At 35.1% G+C, this 21823-nt stretch overlaps 1 protein-coding gene across 6 annotated transcripts in view; it reads right to left on the bottom strand.

Moving 5' to 3' along the window:
* Positions 1-21823, bottom strand: part of LOC134535570 (DNA-binding protein RFX2-like) — a 290887-nt gene that overhangs the window by 24254 nt on the left and 244810 nt on the right. For all 6 annotated transcript variants that reach the window (XM_063374761.1, XM_063374759.1, XM_063374758.1 and 3 more), the window contains 3 exons: positions 12507-12760; positions 3268-3470; positions 1950-2103 (listed from right to left, as the gene is read on the bottom strand). In XM_063374761.1, coding sequence (XP_063230831.1) covers positions 1950-2103; positions 3268-3470; positions 12507-12760 — 611 coding nt within the window. The remainder of the gene's footprint in view (positions 1-1949; positions 2104-3267; positions 3471-12506; positions 12761-21823) is intronic.

Genomic DNA, 21823 nt, shown 5'->3' with positions numbered 1-21823 from the left:
AAAACGTTTTAAAGTATGTAATTTATAATATAATTTTTTCTAATTTTTTAATAATTATTTTTATTTAAAACATGAATTAAAAAAAATTTAAAAAATTTATTATGAAATTAATGAGCTACACAAATAAATTTTTAGGTTAGGTTGGTTGTTATAAAACTCACGTTATAAAATTCTAATTTTTATTAAAAACAATTGAAAAAATATGTTATGAAGTCAATAGCTACCAAATAATTATTAGGTTATGTTGGTTGTTATAAAACTCACGTTATAAAATTCTAATTTTTATTAAAAACAATTGAAAAATATGTTATGAAGTCAATAAGCTACCAAATAATTTTTAGGTTAGGTTGGTTGTTATAAAACTCACGTGTAAATTTGATAAAAAATTTATACAAAATATATACTTACTTCGATTCCACCCTAAATTCGCAAAAAGTATCGTTTTTTAGGAACACTTCAAAACTCTTCAAACATCAATTTATATTCATAGTTAATATTTTAATTAGCACACGACTTAAACGAACACAATAATAACACAAAATTTCAAATATTTTTCTCAATTTGATCGCAGCACCAACTGTCGGGACAAACTGAAATTAAAATAGAATAATATTTAATATTTGATGCTGCGATGGTAGCGCAGTCTACCGGATCAAATGCAAAACATTCCAAAATTAACAACTACTTATAAATGAAAAATTAGTTAAATAAACATTTTCTAATTTTTATTGAAAACAATTGAAAAATGGTAGGTTGTTATAAAACTCACGTTATAAAATTCTTATTTTTATTAAAAACAATTGAAAAATATGTTATGAAGTCAATAAGCTACCAAATAATTTTTAGGTTAGGTTGGTTGTTATAAAACTCACGTGTAAATTTGATAAAAAAATTTTTTTTTGCTTGATAACTTTTAAAATGAATAATTTTTTCCAAAGTAAATAATTTTTAATAGAATTTTTTTCAAATTTTTTTATAGTTTTATTTTAAATAGTTTTTTTTATTTAAAAAATGAATAATTTTTATTAAAAATGATTGAAAAAATTTGTTATGGAATCAATAAACTACACAAATAATTTTATAGAGAAATGACACACATTCACTATTTGTGTGGCTATGAAACATGATTTTTTTCTGCAATTTAAATTGTAATATACAAAAAGGGTATTGAAAATTGAAACAAATATGGCGACACTATAAACTGTCAGGATCTTTATTTTTTTTCTTACTCTCTACTTAGTTCCTTACAATAGCAAAACTTAATGGCTTCTAATAATGCGTTGCAATTTTTGCTTATAAAGCGTGTTTTTTTTAGTTTTTCTTAACTCAGAATCGAGATAAAATATCCAATTGTGAATCTAAACCATCCTCGAATCCCCATGAACTCACACACAAAATTTCATCAAAATCGGTCCAGCCGTCTAGGAGTTCAGTGACATACACACGCACACAAGAAATATATATAAAGATATATTTTTGGTTTTAACATTTTGACAATAGCAAAATTTGAAGGAATAATGCATAGCTATGGACAATGATATCTGGACAGGAATCAGACAGAACATCCCGGCATGTGCCTAGAGCGATTTTGAAGTAACCACAGGAAAATAAAATCAGGATGGCTAAACAGGCTTTAAACCCATGTCCTTTGGGATAACCATACGAGTAATAACATACTGTGTAAAAATTAGTCCTACATAGAATACGAGAACGAAGTATCTTTAACGAAAACAGTCTCCTTCAATATTTTTATCAGGATGAACTGCTAATGAAATTGTTCAAGGGTAACAAAGCCTTTTATCACAAGGCTTAAAAATTTTTCTATTTTTCTTTTAAAGTCTTACCTCCTGCACTAAAACACCCCGAGACTGTCTGTTAACACAAAACAAACAATAAATACCAAAACAAAACACGTAAGAGTAAATATAAAAAATGTCTATTTTTCTTACCTCTCCCATCACAGCTATCGGTGTTTCTCCTGTCTCCAGGGCCACCTGATGCTCAATGAGAAAGAACATGTACTCATCGTACAGCAGGCGAATAAGATGGAATGACCCGAAACTGGCAGCACTGCGCAGTGTCAAGTCACGAATCACCATCGAACTGTGAAAGATAAACCATCTCTCTCAACATCTCTACAAAAGATGAAGAGCCGAACCACATAGTAAAAAAATCTTGATAATAGCACAAGGCCAACACCAAGATTTTTGTACAATAAAATTGGCATTGTTGTTACACCAGACGAATACATAGCAGAAGGTGTGTGCAGCTAGAACATACTGGCGTGGAGCACTGACAGAACTTCCCCCGCTCTTGTCTACGAGGGTTTCTGCTAGCACCGACCACAATGGCTCCGACACATTACCACCGGGGGGTGTGGCTTGCTAGCCCTGCCCCTTGCCCGGCAAGTGTGTAAGCACTGTCGTCATCGCACCTAGTGCCAAGAAGTCTCGGAGCCCAGCCGTCATCCCTGGCGGCTTGATGCCGGCTATCAGAGATTTTGGCGGGCTTTGCGAGGGTTTTGCATGGCAAAAGAGTGGCCATGTTTTCTGTTGCAGCAAAATCAGCTAATTTTATTCCCCGTAAAATTGGGTGCCTATTATAAAGCATAGTGCTGGCTGGCATTGGACTCTAGCATATTTGATAAACATATTATCCTAAATTATTCAGACAGGCTTACCAAAATGACCATCACTTTAATGGCTTAACATTAACCAATAAGTATGCCTGTGTGAAGCTTCGACCAAGAGAATCAATCGAAGCTCTTTTCAATATTTGATTTGATTTCACCATGATATTGGCTATTCGTTTTATTTGAAACTTCAGTTGTGATGCAAAGATTTAAAACAGTGAAAGTCCAAGTTTCGCTTATGAAATAGCTTTTATTTTTTTAGGGGTAGGGGGGGGGGGTGTATTTATTTACATTTTGCTTGAATTAAGTTGGATACTTAAAAAACAAAAGCACAATGTTTTGCCTTTATGAATGCTCAATATGGTTATTTTATAATTATAAAATTTTTTATTGAATGATGTTATACAAAGAGTACAATTGGTTAATTACTTAATCAGTTGAAATATTACAAACGTTTAAATGATTATTTTTACTTCAATCCTGTATTTTGTAAAATAAGTGTAATAAGGCTTCAGCGGAAAAATATTCACGATTCGACTTCGCGAATATTTTTAACATTCTATTTCATATTTGCTTCGCATCAAAAAATTATTTGCACATGTTTACCAATAAGAAAGTTCAGACACAACACTTACCTGTAAAATGACCACTTCAACAAGAACTGCCTAGCAGCTTTAGCAAAATTAGGCTTGCCGACATAGGGCTCAAGAATTTGAGTGACCACTCCTTTCAGCCACGCAGCCCACTGCTCCAGGGAGTTCTGCTGTTGGAGTGTGACCTTGAAGTCTGCCTCCAGGCGCTGGATCACGTCATCATCACACTGACACACCCACGAGGCCTACGGGAACATCACTTAATTAATGCTGATAGTGTAACCTTAATCTGGCATATTCAAGACAATGGTCTTGCCAGATTACAGTGAAACCTCATTAATAATAACGTGCAAATGTGAACACAAAACTCTAATCAATACGAATAGAAATTACATATGTAGTTATAAGGCTATGTAATTTTTTTAATACAAAAGTACGGTTATTATGTCATACAAAGTTGTTTCAGTTCCAAAGGTAAACTACTAAATATAGTATAGGATGGTTAATACAAATAGTAAGATTCTCGTCACTGTATTGGGACGAAACACTTCATAGGACAGAGACCTGTTCAGATTACCATATTTTGGGATTAGCCAAATAAGTGCAGTAATGCAACATGTAGTAATAAAATATAAAATACATCTCTGTAAGCATTAATTTATTACATATAGCTATCTATAACACTTTTAAAAGCATGAAACAAACATAAGATTAAATAAATAAACAAAAAATCACAAACATGTTAATTGGGTCAAGACATCAAAAAATTACTTTTAAAATGCAAAATGATTGAAGGTTTTAGAATTTATTTTCATTGTCAACTCATTACGATAAGCCCGATTTTCGGGGTTCATATTATCGGGATTCCACTGTATCCCAAAATAATGTAAAGAAACCATGTTAAGTTTTAACCAAAATTATATTGATGACATTGCTTTGGTTTAGTTGCTTTTTATATGTAGTTTCCATATCTTTGCTTTAGTCTTTGGACTTGAATCCTTTAAAAAGATGTAGGCCTACAGTACTAAATGATTTTTTGATTCTCAGATGTAGCCATTCTAAAATTTAAATTTGGTGCTGACCAAAATTATGTCCAAGTTCCCTTGGAACATATATTTATTATAGGTGTGTTAATTATGTAGGTATTTATTAAATGAGAAAAGTGTTCTTAACTATCTATGATTTCAAAAAATATTAAAAATTGTGATAAAATTTTATAATTAAATTTCAGTACATTTGTCCACTGAAGTGGAAAATTTGTATCTCAATCAATTGTGGAGTTTATCACACATCATACTTTATGTCTATGAAGAAATGTATTTTTTTTATTTTTATTTATTAAAATATTATAATATTATTACAAGCACAAGCAGGGCTGCCACACGCGCTGGGTTCTGTGCTGGCTGGCGGCCCTGCACGGTCACTGACGTCAATCCATGTGTGCCTGCCCGGATTACAAGGGTCGTCGCTACACCCTCCACAACGCTCCCCGCGCGGCACCTGCCTCGGTGCCGAAAAGCCGTTGGGAATTCCACGGGCCATCGCACGAGCTGCAGACGCCCTTCTCGACGCTTCGGGCGTTGGGTCGGCACGGGATGACATGACTTGTCATCCCAGGCTGTCACGTGAGCTAACAATGCCCTTCTCGACACTTCGGGCGTGATGATGCAACTGGCACCATCCGCACTCGTCACTTCTAGAAGGGCGCCAGGGTCATATAAGCCTGGACGCCGACCTCCGCGACAGTGGCTTGGTGAAGGGAAGTGCGACGGTGGCGGCGGGAGTTGGCGAAGGGAAGTGCAACGGCGGTGACGGAGTACGATGAGAGTTCGGCGACGGAGGTCCACGAGAAGTGATGCGGCGAGGGGTGCAGCCCAGCGAGGTGTGCGGTGTGTAAGGACTTGAGATACCGAGTGTGAGTAATTGATTAGTAGGCATATTAAGTAAGATTATGTATTAGTGTTGTAAACATTAGCAGTCAATAAAACTGTGCAAAAAAAAAAAATAATTGAGCTATCCCTATACGAACCCAATTCTTCCCACTCAACGATTATTAAAATTGTAACAATATTATAATCATAATGTAAGATTATCACTACAAAAAAAAATTCCAAAAAATTGTTTGGTTACAATAAAAAAAAAATTAAAATTTGTTATATCTTAGAGCAAAGTAACAAAATCATGGTCTCTTCAGGTTTGGACTACCATACTGCAAAACTACCATAATGGAAGAATTCTGCCTGTCCTCTTTGAAAAAAGGCATCAAAGTACCATAACAGAAAACTGCCATAAGTTCAAAGGGCGAGGCGGAATTCTGCCATATTTTTTATGTACTCCATGGAATGAGTACAGTTGCTTTGTAGTGTATAGAATACGTTGCTAGGTAGCGCTGTTAACTCCTAGCTGTTTCTTAGGTTAACTTAAAAGGCTACAGATAGCGCTTCTGACGGTGACTTTCTGTAGTCATAAATCAACTCAACAGATCGCACACTAACAAATGTTTCCAAAAATGGGTTATAGGAAGCAGCACTGTATACTTATAACCACGATCTGTAAAAATATAAACATGGTAGTTTTCCAGTATGGCAGTCTTCCGTCACCCCCCGTCAAAACAGGAGGGAAAGTTTTGACGGGGGGTGACGGAAGACTGCCATAGTGGAAGAGTTCCGCCGGGGGGGGAAAGAAAAGTGCCATAATGGAAAACTATCATAAGTTAAAACGCGACCATACAGTCCTAATACTCGAACGACATGAGTAAATTATGTCTTTTATATTAGAAAGAATTTGTATAAATAAGCAACATACAAAGTCTTGTGATTCTAATTAATTAATGTTTTAACTCCAGGTCACTAGTTGAAATGAAATGCAATCTAGTGACAGAAAATCACAATTTCCTGACAACTGGCAGTTAAGTAAGTAAAATATTGCATGATTTATATTACATGTTTAAAATGCCACAAAAGGTTATCATTTATCACCATCAGGTGTATAGTCATTTATAGTACTGAGGTAGAAATTCAATTGAGTTTATTTTACGTCATGTCTATCAAAAGAATGATCAAATAAAATTAAGCATGAATAATTTCACAAAAAAAAAAAAAAAACTATTTTTACATTACTACATCATTCATAATTCCCACATTATGTTTCTGATGGGCTGTTGGGGTTCACTTTTCGTGGACTGACTTCACTACGACCTTACTTCTTAATACAATAGCCATGGTGTTGTTTGTGTCATGTCGGGGCTGTTACAGGGCATTGTGATTACAGCATTATGTTTTTAGTATGAGTTGTGAAAACCATTAGAAGAGTATTTTAACTTATACATGTACAGAAAAGCAATTGCCATTAAGATTAGATAAAAACTATCACAACATTTCCAACCTGTGAACTGTGAATACGGAATATTTGTTATACTTTACTTGAGAACGATTGACGTTTGCTGTCAGACCTTTTCGTCTGTTCTGGTACCCATATGTTTCGCTGTGATTTTTAAGATGTTTCACGTCAAAATATGACAATGGCCAGCAGGGAGAACCTGTGTTCTCTGGAATATGAATCTAGGTTCATAAACTTCGATAATGCATCTTTTCTCATCTTCCGATTGCCTTGTGTAGATCCCCCATGCTACAGGCGTGAGTGTAATATCATTGCGTAACAGTACAAATACATAGTTTCAGACTAGAGTACTCCATGTAGGCTACTATCACATGTCTTGGGAAAATCACTGAAATTTAATATTATAAATACAACTACTATTTTTTAAAAAAATTACAGTCACCAAAATTTTAATTCACGTCTTTTGAGTATATTGTGTACTACTGCATGTAACTAAATGTGTTTTGTTTACACATTTACCATGGGTGTAGCCAGTATTTGTGGAAGGGGAGGTTAGAAACTTTTACACAAATAATGATTGAAAATACATTTTTAGGTTAGTTGACAATTCGTTAAGTGCTTTTTGAAACTCCTGCCATTTTTATTTTTGAAAATAATTTTTTTTGTATAAACAAATCCTGTAAACCTATCAGCCCCCCCCCCCCCCCCCCCCCTTTCTTTTAGAACACTATTGACACTTGTTGTTATAGAAACAGGTTCCTCTTTTGAATTAAGATTCTGTACACTAAAACATGTACTTTGTTAACATAAATGTAAACAACTATACACATAAAACAAAACAAGACACAAATCTGTTTAAAGAAAGACAGTATCTATGTGAACTTCAAATTCAGTATAGTATAATCCATTAAATAAAATTTCAACTGACAAACAACATTTAAAATAATATGTAAATTGTTCAAGATGTAGTTTCGGACATACACTATTACTCATTAAACTGTATGTCATGAGAAACATCAGTCTGTTTGTGTATTAAGAAGGAAATAGATCTCTCTCCCGAAACGTACCAACTGTTGTCTTAGGAAACATATACTGTGTTAGTCTGTGCTATCATCGTTGTGGTTTTCAAAATATCTATTTTGTCGCTCAACTGTGGCTTACGGTGTTCGACTGTGCTGTAGTTTATTTTGTCACAGTGCTGATTCACCTGTGTAACTCTGTATATTAAGTTTCATTGTTTGTCGTTGTGCACCATAAATTTTCTTTGTGTATATGGAACATAATGTGCCGCCAATAGTGATTTTTCGGCACAATTTTTAAATTTAAATTTAAATTATCATCTAAACAGCAGTTTTATAGCTTATATTTAAACTTGTTGCGCTCACTGTACCCTCCCACTTAATCTTGGTTCGGCTAGTTCCTAGCGTCGTTCCCAGCGCAGAATCTGAGATTTTGCAGACCCTTTGTGAGACCAGCATCCTGCCTCATCTTCTCCCCACCTAAGTGCACACCCGGCAACTGAAATTCCCCTTGTGTCGTGACTCGTGCTGGTCAATACCCTGGCTGAGATTCATGGAATAGAGGGAGGGGGTGGGAGATGGAAATTTGCAGGGGCTGTGGGAAATTAGCTTTACTGAGCCTGGAGATGTGCCTGGGTGTTAGGTAAACTGACTCGGGAGCCTGACTGGAAGTGCTCACTTAAGGCAAGCTCTGAGAAACGAGCTGGCCTGGGAAGCTGTTGGGACAAGCAATGGCCTTTCTCAAGGACTGGCCACTGATGTTCGAATGTACCGCCTCTAACCTCTAGTGCCGGAGTTGTCAACTACTTCCCCTGGGTATTCAAGTTCTTGCTCAATATGCTACTGCCCTCTAGCGACCCACGCAACAAACGTCTTCCTGTCATTCTCTTTCGAGCCACCAGAGCGCTCCACCAGTCTCCTCCATAAGCCCCTTGCTATTGAAGTACACCTATCCCTCACTTAGCACGTCTTCAGATTGCGCGGATTAATTTAGCACGATGTTAATTTTACTGCCCCAGTGTTGAATAGCATGTCTGTAAATTTCAGTTAGCATGAAAACTCAGCACGCAAAAAAAAAAAAAAGGTCAAGCATGACGCTACTAAGTCGGATTCAAATTCTGTAAACAGCAGATGTGCCGTGGGATACAATTAGGCAAACAAGGGTGGAAGAGATGCGCATGCAAGTCTGACTACACTATCGGCATCAGTACAAACATCAGCTATAGCACGTTAAATTGCGGCTATGGAGTGTAATGGACCAAATGTTTTTACGTCCGTGCGTATGCCGCCGTGCCGTATCGTTGTCGCCTGGCCACAGACCGGGCCGTGAACTCAGTCCAGCCAGTGGCAGGGAATTCACTCAGACAAAAGCAAAGTCTGCCCATTCAGCTGCCGGTAACTGTACGTGCTTGATTACTAAAAATGAATCGTGTTCAAGTATTTGAGACAAAACTAAAAGTATAACGGCGCACAGATTGTCATTAAGACTATGCTTATGTTGGTCGCACTTTAGTTTTAAGCAAGTCAACTGTGCGCACAATCGTATGAAATAAGGACTCTTACCAAAAGCTGTTGGTTGTACTAGCGGGAATATATTTGACATTAGATACTGGAACAGAAATTAACAGATGATTCACATGGAAAAGGTTGTTAAATGAATGTTGCAATGAAAAAAATAATCATTGGACTGACAGGATTGGTGTGAAACAGGTGGTGATACGCGAATAAGCACTTTAATTTTTGAAAAATTAAAATGCAACTATCCGGAAAGTAATATCGGTTTCACTGTCAGTAATGGATGGTTTGGAAAGGTACATGACGTGAGTTCGTCACGCCCAGGCGGGCAAATTAGCCAGCCGGCTCATGTTTCGCATTGTCTTATTTATCATACAAAGTTCGAAGGGAGGCATATAAAGATAAATGGTGTGAGATATTTATCATTGAGTGTTATTCTATGCATTATTTATATTACGCAAAGTATATTATCCTGCACAATTTTGCAACACATTAAATAAATTAGCCTTGCTATTTATGGAAACTAAAGCTTCAGAATATGCGATTTCAAATAACACGAGCATTTTTAGGAATGAATTAGTCGTGCTAAGTGAGGGATAGGTGTAGTCTCATTCGAGATGTGTGAGTCAACTTCATCTCTGTTTCGACCAATCCCCAGTTGATAGCGCTGCGATAGGGTACCGACAAACAGTCTCTAGCTCTCGAAGCCTGTATTTCTCGACCCCTCACTCGGACATCTTTGGAACTTTTCGGCCCTGAAGCCGAAGTATCCCCTCTTTCTTTCCAGGCGTAGCGCAGAATTTAATTTAGCGACACAGGTGCCATGCTAGGGACTTCTTAGCGCAACTTCCGACTGACTGCATCATTCTCATCCAGCCCCAAGCTAGATTAGACTTCACTATTTCAACTAAGATGTAGTCGCCTCATCAAGCGATTTTTTCCCCAAATCTCGTTGTAAGTTACTTTTTGTAATAAGTCAGTCTGTCTTTATAGTTCATAGTACATTAAATTTTTTATTTTATGAGTGCTTCCGTGTCCACCGTGCTAGTTTCGCGCTGAGTTTCGTGGGCACCTCAGCAAGACACCTTCTGATATCAAGGAGCAACACTCAGTTTTGGTGAGTTTTCGATAACCATCCTCTTCCCTGATAATACCTTTTTTGCGTGCATTTGTACCTATTTACGACTGTCTGTGGACCAGATATAAATCATATGGATTTGGCTTGTTCACAGACAGGGTTTCAGAACCGGAGCCGAGATTGTGGCTAAATGGTCTTCCTGGCATCATAAGAAATAACCACCCCAGACCCCCAGGTTACGGACTTTCAACTTCCAAATTCTCCACGAAGACTCAGAACCCCTTTTTTGTTCAGTGACATTCAGAGCGGGCCATTTCTGCAAGAATTAGGATGTTAGCAAGCCCAGCAAATATGCAAAACTTAAATACCGCCAAATTTTTATAATTACTTATCTAACAAGCAAAAGAGTGTGTAGAATTCTGTTTGTTAACATATTGTATTACGTTTTATTATTAATTATGTCTTAATGCATTTGTGTAATCATTTTCGGGCCGGCTTTATTATAAATTGAACCCTGTTAAAAACTTATCTCATTGTGATTATTATTATTATTATTATTATTATTAAGTTACTCTATTATAAAGTAACTTATTAATATCATTATTCTGTTATCCACCTAATTCAATTCTTCAATGATAAAAATTATGTTTGTTTCCTTTTGTAACCATTCAGACATATGAAGTAAAATAAATTGAAGCATGCCTATAGACGAAACTGCATTTATTTAATTTAATAATATAAAGTGTTTTCACAGTGTGTCCACAGTGTGTCCACAGTGTTTTCAGGGAGGCATTATCTTTTTCTTTGTTTGTCCTTTAGTGTCGCCTTGGGGTTTCGTGTTTTATTAGTCTGATCCTTTTTAATATCCCAGCCACTTACAAAATCATTATATAAATTTTCTTTACTAAATATGGCCATAACAAGTGGTAGCATAACAAGTGGTAAATGATAATTAATTTTCTTTTTTGAATATTATAGACACCAAAGGCCATTACAAGTAGTAGCAGAGCGTGGTGTAAATGCATTTAGTGTGGTTTTGTCTATAAGCATACCTAGTAATATAAAAAAACATTTTGTCAGCTGCCCCCCATTTTGGTGGATTGTTCCCTGTCCAGTAGGCATTATAAAGGTTTACCTAATCAACTCCCGACCCATGAGAGACTTGACATTTTATATTCAGAACATGAAATTTAGTTCATTTCCCTGCTGGCCGTCTTTTCACTTCAGCGCGGCCCACCTGTTTCACCGCCACCGCCACCGCACACATTTCTCTCCCCCCTCCCAGCCACCCTCTTCACCAAGACTCTGACGGCCAGGCTGGCAGACAAACTTCCTGGCGGCCTTCTTACCGCAGCAGCGTGATAACATGTGGCTACAAGAGACCACACCACCTTCTCCTACCCATCACCCCGGCGGTCATTGTTCCTTCATGTGCCGCGGGAGGGCAACAAATTATAAGTTCTCAACCCACTGATTGTGGCGAGTCAGAGAGTGCGACCAACTACTTAATAGTATAATTTATGTTATAGTTATGAGTGTTCTATGTATAGTGAGGAAACCTAGAGTTTACGTTAAGATATACTAATTGCTGGGAGTTTCATACCTGCCCACCTGAAGGTTTTTGAGTTTGAGTAAATTGCCCAAAATAAGCTTAATAATGATCACTCCAGAATATGTTTTAAGAATATGTTCTTAAGGACGAGGTGATATATGAATTATAGCTTCGTGGCCAATCCTCCTCAGGGGATGCCCAAGTACTGAGGAAATGACTTAAAGCCATTTGACAGGCGAAATTCCTGCCATCTACTCTGAATTTAAATTTGGACCCACTGGAGGAATTTAATATTGTATGAAGTAAATTCCAGGATATTGTTACACCACCAGACAAACAAAGCTAACATATTGCGTATCCTCACACCACTTACCCACGTCGCCACTAGCAGCAAATAAATTGAATATACAGGATGGTTAAAAAAATTATCAGCAGATGTCAACACCAGTACCGAGCATGCTTTTAGGTTTAAACAGAAAGCTTAAAGGCTTATAACTTTAAATAATTACGGAAGTCCCGAATAGACAATTAATAAAAACTTTAAATATAAATAATTACCGAAGTCCTGAATAAACTTTTAATAAAAACTTTAAATATGGTCATAAGATATATTTAAAAGTTTTATGCGAGGTTTATTTTGGCAAATATGGAGTACTATGTAATCTTCTATTTTTAATTAGGCTCATTAATAAATTTCATGTTCTCTTATTTATTTTACTGTTCTTGCATTGCATGTAAGTGTTTAACAATCTTAAATGTACGAAGAGCAGCGACAAACCTGTTCCTGCACATTGTGGAAGTCAACTCGGTTCAGATCAACCAGCATCTGGTTGATCTGTGATGAGTTCTGCAGCACAGCGCGTGCCGCCTGGGCCAGGTGGTTCAGGGACGTATATCGTCGCAGCGTCTGGGCGAAGGCACTCACAGCGGACACTTTGATGTGGAGCATCTCCTCAGGGCACCCGCTCATGGCCTGCGTCAGCCATGACTCCAAGCCTTTTGCAAAGTTTCTAATAGCTTGGGTTAAAGAACCTAGAAATAGAATGCGCACAAACAAACCACAAACTTACTTAGCATCTCATATATAAATGCACTTTGGTCAATCCAGACATCATCTAATACGACAAAATATTTAATGTATTTTACAGCCAGTACAATACAGTAATACACTGAACTTATGTGATAGGTGAGACAGAGTGATAAACATGTAAATAAAATTTGTGCAAGTCAGGGTACAATTTTTCATATAAATAGATAATAAATGTTTAATTTGGACCAAAAACTAAAGAAAACCCTAATTAAGAAAAAAATGTGTAATATTTCTTACATAATAAGAATTGCAATAACATAAACCAATGTTATTTTCATGTAGACGGCTTCATAACAAACACAAAATAAAATTACACAACGGAATAATTTGTAGCTATTAGGCCTGTGAAAATATTCAAATTTTGATTTTATGAATACAAATAATACACTATTCGTATTTGGTCCAACATTGAATGTTAACACTACCAAATAACAAATATTCGTTTGTTTATACCAATGTTCACTGTTGAGGTTGTCATTTGTGTGATATAAATACCTTTTTTTTTTCATTATTATAATAGAGCTTCATAATCAAAAACATGAACAATCAGCGACGTTTTAAACATGCAAAAAGTATTCAAAGGTTTTTTTTTTTTCACTAATAAACAGTAAACGAAAAATCCTGTAGATGATACCAAAAACATCATATTTTGCATTTCAAACTTGAAAACAAAATATTATTTGTATTCATTTCCTCACACTAAATATCGTGGGCACATGCAACAGAAGTAGGGGGGAAAAAAAGCCAACAACAAAACAAAAACACGGACACTCCATTGAGGTGGTCATTAAAAGAAGTAAACATAGTAGTTTCAAAGGCATATAAATCAATAGTTATAATTGATTGAACACCATATGGCACAGTAGCAGCTGTATGGCTCTATGACGAAACAGACGTTGCGACTCAAAAACCTAAACAAAAAACCGTAAATAATGGTTATAGATACCGGATGAAATGCGCATAAATTGTGTTTATAATACTGGCAGAAATTAACAAAAAAAATTTCAGTTCTAATAATTCATGTAATCATTTTCTAAGGGCAGCCTTGTGATATACATATAAAGAATTTTATTAAAATGAATGGTTGGTTAGTTTAGGTACTTTAAAAATACTGTATATCATTTTAACAATTTGTTAGGTTAAGTTCATTGGATAATCAAGGAATTATAGTTGCAAAACAAACCGCTTACAGGTTTTATCCATGGAATAGTATTCACTCTAAGAAATTACTTTTACACCCAAATTCTCAAAACCATTTAGGGCCCTTGCTACTTTGTCATGCAACTGGCATAATAATCAGCTTTTAAAGGATGGTGACCTTAATTGTTAATTTAATCATTTTTTAAATGCCTTATGTGTAAAAACAAATATTGAAAAAACCCCTACCATTGTTTAACAATAAAAGATAACATTTTTTTTGTCACACATACAGAACCACCATACACCAACAGACCAAAATATTTCCTGTACTAAACGCATTCACGAGAAAACCTATTTTCTTCCTTAACTTCAGTAGAACAATTTTTAATTCAGGTTAATCTAGTGCCTTCATATTACAGCACAAACTTGTTATAAAAGTTTTTCACAGGGGCAAAAGAAAAAAAAACCTTATAAGCAGGAAAATGTTATAAGAAGGAAATTGCAATTTACCACTTGTCAGTGTTTGAACCTTTTACCAATGGACTAGTCAAAATATGTGAACAAATTTAATGTTGAAACCACTGATTGATACACTCAATGTTCGAATTTGCGTAACCACGCCAAAAATTTTTCAACTTCGCCATACTTCCAGCTTCTACTTTATTTGTCTTTAAAGACACACTGCCACATTATTCTGTAAAATTATCTCATGATTCGCGGCGACGTTTAGAGTGGGAATGCTCATTTTCAATTCATTCGCCAAGTGAAAATGTGTAATTTTGGGATTCCTACCTACAAATGAAATAAATTGAACTCTTTATCAGCAATAGAAAACTTTTTTTTTGCCATCGGGGATTAGTGGTCAGACTAAAATATTGTAGGACTACATAGGTACATCTGAAAAAAAACATTAGAATATTAGAATGGCAATGAACGGAAGGATTATACACTTGTTTTAGTTAAGTTTGGAAAAAAATATATATATTTTTTTGTTTCTTTTAAATGTGTGCAGCACTACTGTTCTGGTACACTTGCATTTTGATTTGCATCTTATTTAAAAAATTTACATCTATGGTATAAAAATAATTGTAAAAAAACATATGAAAGTGTAAAGTCACAAATGGGAATACATAGTGTTAAAATATTTAGATTTTTAATTTTAAAACTTTATTTTTTTTGCATTTATTGAATTTTAGAAAGCAAATATTATAAGCAGGAAATGCACCATTCTTGTAACACATGCAATACCTTATAGGGGAAAATATTGTGACTTAAAATATGCTGTTATAAGAATAAAAACATTAATAGCAGGAACATTATAACAGGGTTCTATTGTAATTACATAACAGACTGAACAAAATCATTTAATGTCCATCCATGGCCATTGCAATTTAAGATGTATAATTTTTCTTAAGTGTTAAGTTAGCTACACTTAAAATACTGTAAGACTGTTTGAACTTAGTAACTGGGAAACAAAATGTCATAGAAACATAGCAAAACAGCAATGCATCTCCAAACACTTGAAAAATTTATTAATGCTATAGGACTTAACATAATTAATGCTTTAAAGCACATTTCTGTGGTGTTATGGAAGAGAGGGTTAAGTCAAAAATTCAAAAACATTAAATTTTAAGAGAGGTGGAAGAAAGTCTAATATTATTTTCACGATAAAATATTAGTCGTTATATTATTAATTGAAGACCTGAAGTAAATAATGTGCTGAGTGCCATTTTTGTCATTTTTGAGTTAACACCGGATTTATGATGTATGTGCCAGCCCAGATGTAGTGTATATTGCTCTAAGTGCCAACTCTACTCTGCTACTTCAGACAGCTGCTAACAGAATGCGCCAGCTGTAGGTGCCATGCAGCTCAAAGTAAATTGTGATCTATGTGCCTCGTGCCAAAACTCAGCTGTTGTGATGATTGCATCATCCTATTTACGTTGTTTGTGAGGTTATGTTTGTTCCAATTGTTTTCTGAAGAAAGAGTTGGTGTTTATAGTTTTATTTTTAAAGGAAGTTAGTGAAATGTGTGACAGTGTAAAGAAACAAAGACAGAAGGGAGAAGGTAGAGAATCAGATGAAAGAAAGAAGAGAAGAAATAGTGGGCTAGAATATACAACATACAGGGTGTCCAGCAAACCAGGATAGAAAAATTCCCTGACTTTTCCAGGTTTTCCAGACAAAAATGAAAATTTTTCCAGAAAAATTCAGATTGATATCTTTCAGAGATTTCTTAAATGAAAGTAACAAATCATTTGCAGTTGTGTGATCCAGAAATGCAGAGTTGTAATATAGTGTAGCAACAGCTTCCTTTTCCTTGTCCCAGAATCTGACATAAATATCCATTTGTTGCATTTGAGCAACTTTGTTTAAACTTTCATCAAAAGCAAGAACAATATGATGACAGTCAACAACATTATTTAACATTTCCTTTTGAAAGTAAGGAGCAAGGCCTGACACAATTGTGTAAGCTAATTTGGTTTTCTGTAATTGCATTCCTGCAGCTATTTCACTATCTGGAAAAATTATTTTGAATAAAGATACACTATTGGCAGCAGACCTAAGAAAAGAATGCAGCATAATGGCATTCAAACACCACAAAATTTCTGATTTTGTAATACTGTCTTTCCTGAAATATTGTTCAACACCTCGAGAACTCAGAGACTGGGATCTGCTAGGCAAATCACTAATATGTCACAAAGAGCTTTGAGATGATTTGACGTTACCTGACGAATGAAGTTGTTCAATAGAGGCTTGTCCATCAGCAACTTGTCCATCGAATTTGCTTGTGGTAACTTTAGACACAGCAGTAACCGATTTGAAAAAAATACCAACTGACTTGGAAGAATTCACTGCATTATTTGCACGTTGGTGTTTTTGGCCTTTCGTGTGGCTTGAAAGAGATTGTTTGCCCATATTACTGAGGGAAACGACAGTCTTGCATAATTTATCGCCCGGCACTTCTGGGCACCAACTAAATGCTGGGTCAAGTAGCCATGTCGGATTGAACAATGTTTTCTTGAATTAAGACATTATTCACCGAAATTGTAGAGGCCTAGTCGCAGCTCCAGTAAAATCTAGCAGAAAGACCGCGAAAGATTCGCAATAAACAAAGCGTAAGTTTGTATGCACATCGCTACAGTGTAAAGAAATATGCTACATTTTATAACTTCCTAAGATCACAGCACTAAAATTCGTAAGTATTTTGGCTATGATTAGAGTACAAAAATTTCCAAAATAATATTTGTATCTTTCAGAGAAAATTATGTTTGGCAACCTGAGAGAACTGACGAAATGTGTAAAACGGAAGAAACTGCAGTAATGGCGCCGGTGGTCGGTTCAGCCAGCTTCGGTAACTACACTCGAGAACCGCCAAAAGTATGGTATGTTATAACCCAAAATATGGTACAGTAGCAATATATTAGGCAGGCTAACTATGAACAGTAGCTTACAAGTTTACAATCTATGGTATTATCTGCCCCCTTCCTAACGTTGCGTGCAGTATTATCATCAAAATACGGTATGCATGTCATACATACGGTAAGTATTTATAGACTTCATGAAAGCAGCACGCTTGTATGTCGCAAGTCCAGATAGGTAAAGGAAAACATTAGTATAAATATGATTTGATTTGTAAAATAGTAAAACTAAAGAATGTATTCTGTAAAACTTTGAGAAAAACCTTCATGATAAGCGAGTGGTTAGTGGTTTTGGTCATTTCCAGAACTTTCACAATTTTCCCTGACTTTTCCCTGACCTCCAAAATTCCCTGACTTTTTCAGGTTTCCCAGGTTTTCCAGGTCGCCGGACACCCTGAACAAAGAAAAACATCGTAGTTCCAGCGGACACCTCCAGCCGAAAATGTAAGATGTAAATGTAAATGTAGCTACAAAACGATTTCATTTGCTCAAAAGATGATTTTGTTTACAGACTTTTACAAAATTGATTTTAGCAAGCAGCAAAATTATCTCTTAGGCCTGATTACTGTTAAACCTGTTAAGAGGAGACGCCATGGGCAATATGAGGACCCAAAAAGATAGTAGGCGGCAGTCCACTACTGTTTATACAGTTCCTAATGGTGGGGAAGGCGACATTGTACAAGTCTTTCAGGCTACTTTTCAACAAATCTTTGATTTAATTCCAAAACAAGTGCAGACTTTGGTCGAGTTAAAGCAGACGGGCAATCCCATGTACATAGAGAAAAGGGGTAATAAAAAGGAACATCGTAAATACTAGTGATGGGTCAATTCCTGTTTTTTCCCGGTTCTCGGTTCTCAGTCCTCGTTTCTGACTTAATAAAATAAATATTATTCACACATTATTTATGAGGTGTTTTAAGTAATAAACTATCTATTATTTTGGCTACAAAAAAAGCACTAAAAAGCCTGTATCCAGACTTACATCTTAAAAAATTTACTGTTTATAACACTGAAAATAATAATTTGTTTGTATTGTTCTGTCCACAATGTTTTTTATTGTATGCTTACAAAGAAATGCATTGACATAATGTTTCAGTCTTTAAAGAGGCTATCAAAGCAAATTAAAAGGTTTAGTATAGTTTTCAAGCTACAGTAAACACACAAACCTATTACAAATGTAATATGTATTAATAAAAAAATAAATTCAAAATAATATAGAGAACACTTAATAAAACTAAAATGTACTATATTAATCTAGTATGTAATTACCTCAAGAAATCTACATACACCCTGCTTTAAAACATAGGAATAAAAAAGAAAATATTAGAATAATGGAAATAAATACAATGTTTGTGAACTTTCAAAGAATTAAAATAATAAATTATCCATCTAAATTATTGCCTACATTGAATCCAGTTTGTTTGCACAGTCAACAGTAAATTACTGCCACACTTATGATCCCATTTCTTACACAATTTGCTCTATTTGGCCAGAATAATTATACTTTATCAACAAGTATTTCATTTGACCAGTCAATAGTAAAATACATCTACAAATCCATACACCACTTTACTAAAAAAAGAAAAATAAACTTTAAAAACAATATTTTTTATCATGTGTCCACGAAATCTTCGTAAACGCTATTAACACTAAAAACAAAGACGTGCCACTTTCAAAGCAATCCCGTTTGCCTAAAAGAGAAAGTTACTAGCCATTCCGCTAGATGGCTGCAGATGCAGTGAACTTACACTCCAAAGCACTGCACAAAAAGCATAAAATTTTAGAATGCCGAAAAATTATTACGGAAAATTTTAAATCAATCATTAATTCTATTAAACAAATATTCTGTGGAATTTGCACTTTTAATTGTTCTTTATACACCAGTCACCCATACTTACGTGTCAACGACTCAATTAACTGCCTATTTTAAAAACAAATTGAAACAAAAATGGCATCTTCTATTCTCACATCTTTGCTGAGGCACGTTATAGAGTTGCACACAATTATGAACTACATCTATGGCACCTTCAACTGTTATGTTTTGATTGTAAAACGTACTTTGTTTACAGATTTGACGAGAATATTCAATATTTTCACGTGTAATTTATTTTATAGTTAGAGATGAATATTATTCCACAGAAGTCCAAAAAAAAAATAATTCATACGTGAATTGGACGTGAGATGAGCCATTTCATGCTGCAGTTAAGTTCTAGTGAACGAAGATTTTCGTAAAGGGTTTTGCTATACTGCCGGTACCGGTACCGGCACTGACATTTTAGCTGCGGTTCTCGGTACCGGTTAAAATGCTGAGAACCATAGGAACCGAGAACCCAGAACCGGTACCGACCCATCCCTAGTAAATACACTGTTGAGGAAGAAAACTTGGTATGTGAACACGTAAATTCAATTCCACGGGAAGTAAGCCATTATGGGCGCAATAAGTCTGAAAAAGAGTACTTGTCCCCAGATCTGAATATCAGTAGGCTATTCAAATCATTCAAACAAAAATATCCAAATGCTCAAACCTCAGAACATTTCTACTTTGACATTTAAAAATTTTTTTTTCCCAAACTGTCATTTCATAGGCTTCGGACTGATACATGCGCTACCTGCGACATCTTAAATGCAAAAATTGCATCTTCTTTAGGACAGGAAAAACTAGAGAACCAAAACAAACTGAAGATTCATCATTTGAAAGCAGAAAAGGCTATGTTACAGTTAAAAGAGGATTGTAAAAATGCTCGAAGAATCGACAGTCATACTAATGTTTTCTCCCTTGATCTCCAGCAAGTATTTTCATTACCCACGTTAACACATAGCAATATGTATGTACTATCTGCGTCAGTTGTCTACCTACAATTTAGGTGCTCAATTTTCATAGTGGGCTATCTAGGATGACATTGTGGCATGAAGGCCAATCTTGCAGAGGAGGCAATGAGGTAGCCACATGTCTATTTAAAGTACATATTCACTGATTGCCTGGAGCGATAACTGCGCTGGGCAAAATAAAAACCAGATGTTACTTTTCTTGTGGATATACCTTACAGCAGTTGGAGTCTACAGGGAAATAGATCACAAGTTTCTTGTAGCAGGGCATACCTTCTTAGACTGCGACCGAGATTTTGCGGTCATAGATAAGCGAAAACGTATCATATTGTGCTATGTACCTGAATACCTAAAGAAAATGATTGAAATTGTTCGTGAAAAAAATCCCTTTGTCAACATGATGGACGAGAATGACTTTTTTAACATTAAAGAATGTTGTGAAAAATTCCTGAACACCAAAACGCTCAATATTTCCAAAGTTATCTGGATAAAAATTGTTGCTTCAAAACCGGGAAAAATCAAGGTGAAAAAAACATTCAACGAGCTTGAACCATGGACCACAGTCAACTTCTTTAAACCCGGCGGTAAGGTTGAGGACATCAAGAACGTAAACCTTCCAAGACTTGAGTGAATTTCCCAAATCTCACAAGAAAAGAAGACCGATCGGAAGACTATGATTCCATACCTTAAAGAACACAAACATAAAGAGTGTTATGAGCAGCTGACATCCTAAGTGTACTCTGAAAAGACTGAAGGAAAAAAAAAACTTGATTTTAAGTTGTTCTTTTACTTAATGACTTCTGTAATGATTGTAGTAATAAACAATGTAAATCAATTTTGGCCTATTTCTGTACCCTCACTCAATAAAGCCTAGTTTGTATTTCAGAACCTAAACAATGTAAAATTTGTTTTGGTACATAAATACACTTTTATATAATTTTGGTATGAACATAACAAAGCCTTTTTTATTGTATTCATTGAGGTAAAATACAATATTTCAATTTTCGGCACTTAGATAATCAAAAAATACATATGGCACTTTAATTCGTTATTTACATTTGATAAAATGGACATTGATCTGTTTTGATTTACTGACTTTAAAAATATAAAACTAATAATTGGATTACATTTTATATTTTAATAAAGATATCACTTTTACTATGACTATTAGGTTGGTTTTATATAATTTTTTTCAATTTAAAGTTTTTATGACTAAAAAAGGTTGCATTCAGAATAAAAACCTCATTATCTCAAAACTTTGAAAATGGCACTTAGCGCATTATTTACTTCATGTCTTCAATTATTGATATCATATACAGGCAACAAAAAACTACAAACCATATAAAGTGTCAAAGACATATCCTTCAAATAATCCTTGACTTTCTTCCACCTCTCTTAAAATTTGATGTTTTTGGCTTAACCCTCTCTTCCATAACACCACAGATTTGTAAATGGTATATTTCATCATCACTGGTATTATGTAAATTTGAAGGCCTGTGCGAATACCAGTTTTTTGATGCAAAGTGAATATCAAATCAATTTTCAAAATATTGGTAAAGTCAAATTGAATTAGAAAACTTTTGTCAGCAAGACTGTAATACACTTTTTTTTTTTAAA

The sequence above is a fragment of the Bacillus rossius genome, chromosome 8 (genome assembly GCF_032445375.1).
Source record: "Bacillus rossius redtenbacheri isolate Brsri chromosome 8, Brsri_v3, whole genome shotgun sequence".
Classification (NCBI taxonomy): domain Eukaryota; kingdom Metazoa; phylum Arthropoda; class Insecta; order Phasmatodea; family Bacillidae; genus Bacillus; species Bacillus rossius.
This window is presented reverse-complemented; position numbering and strand designations above follow the sequence as displayed.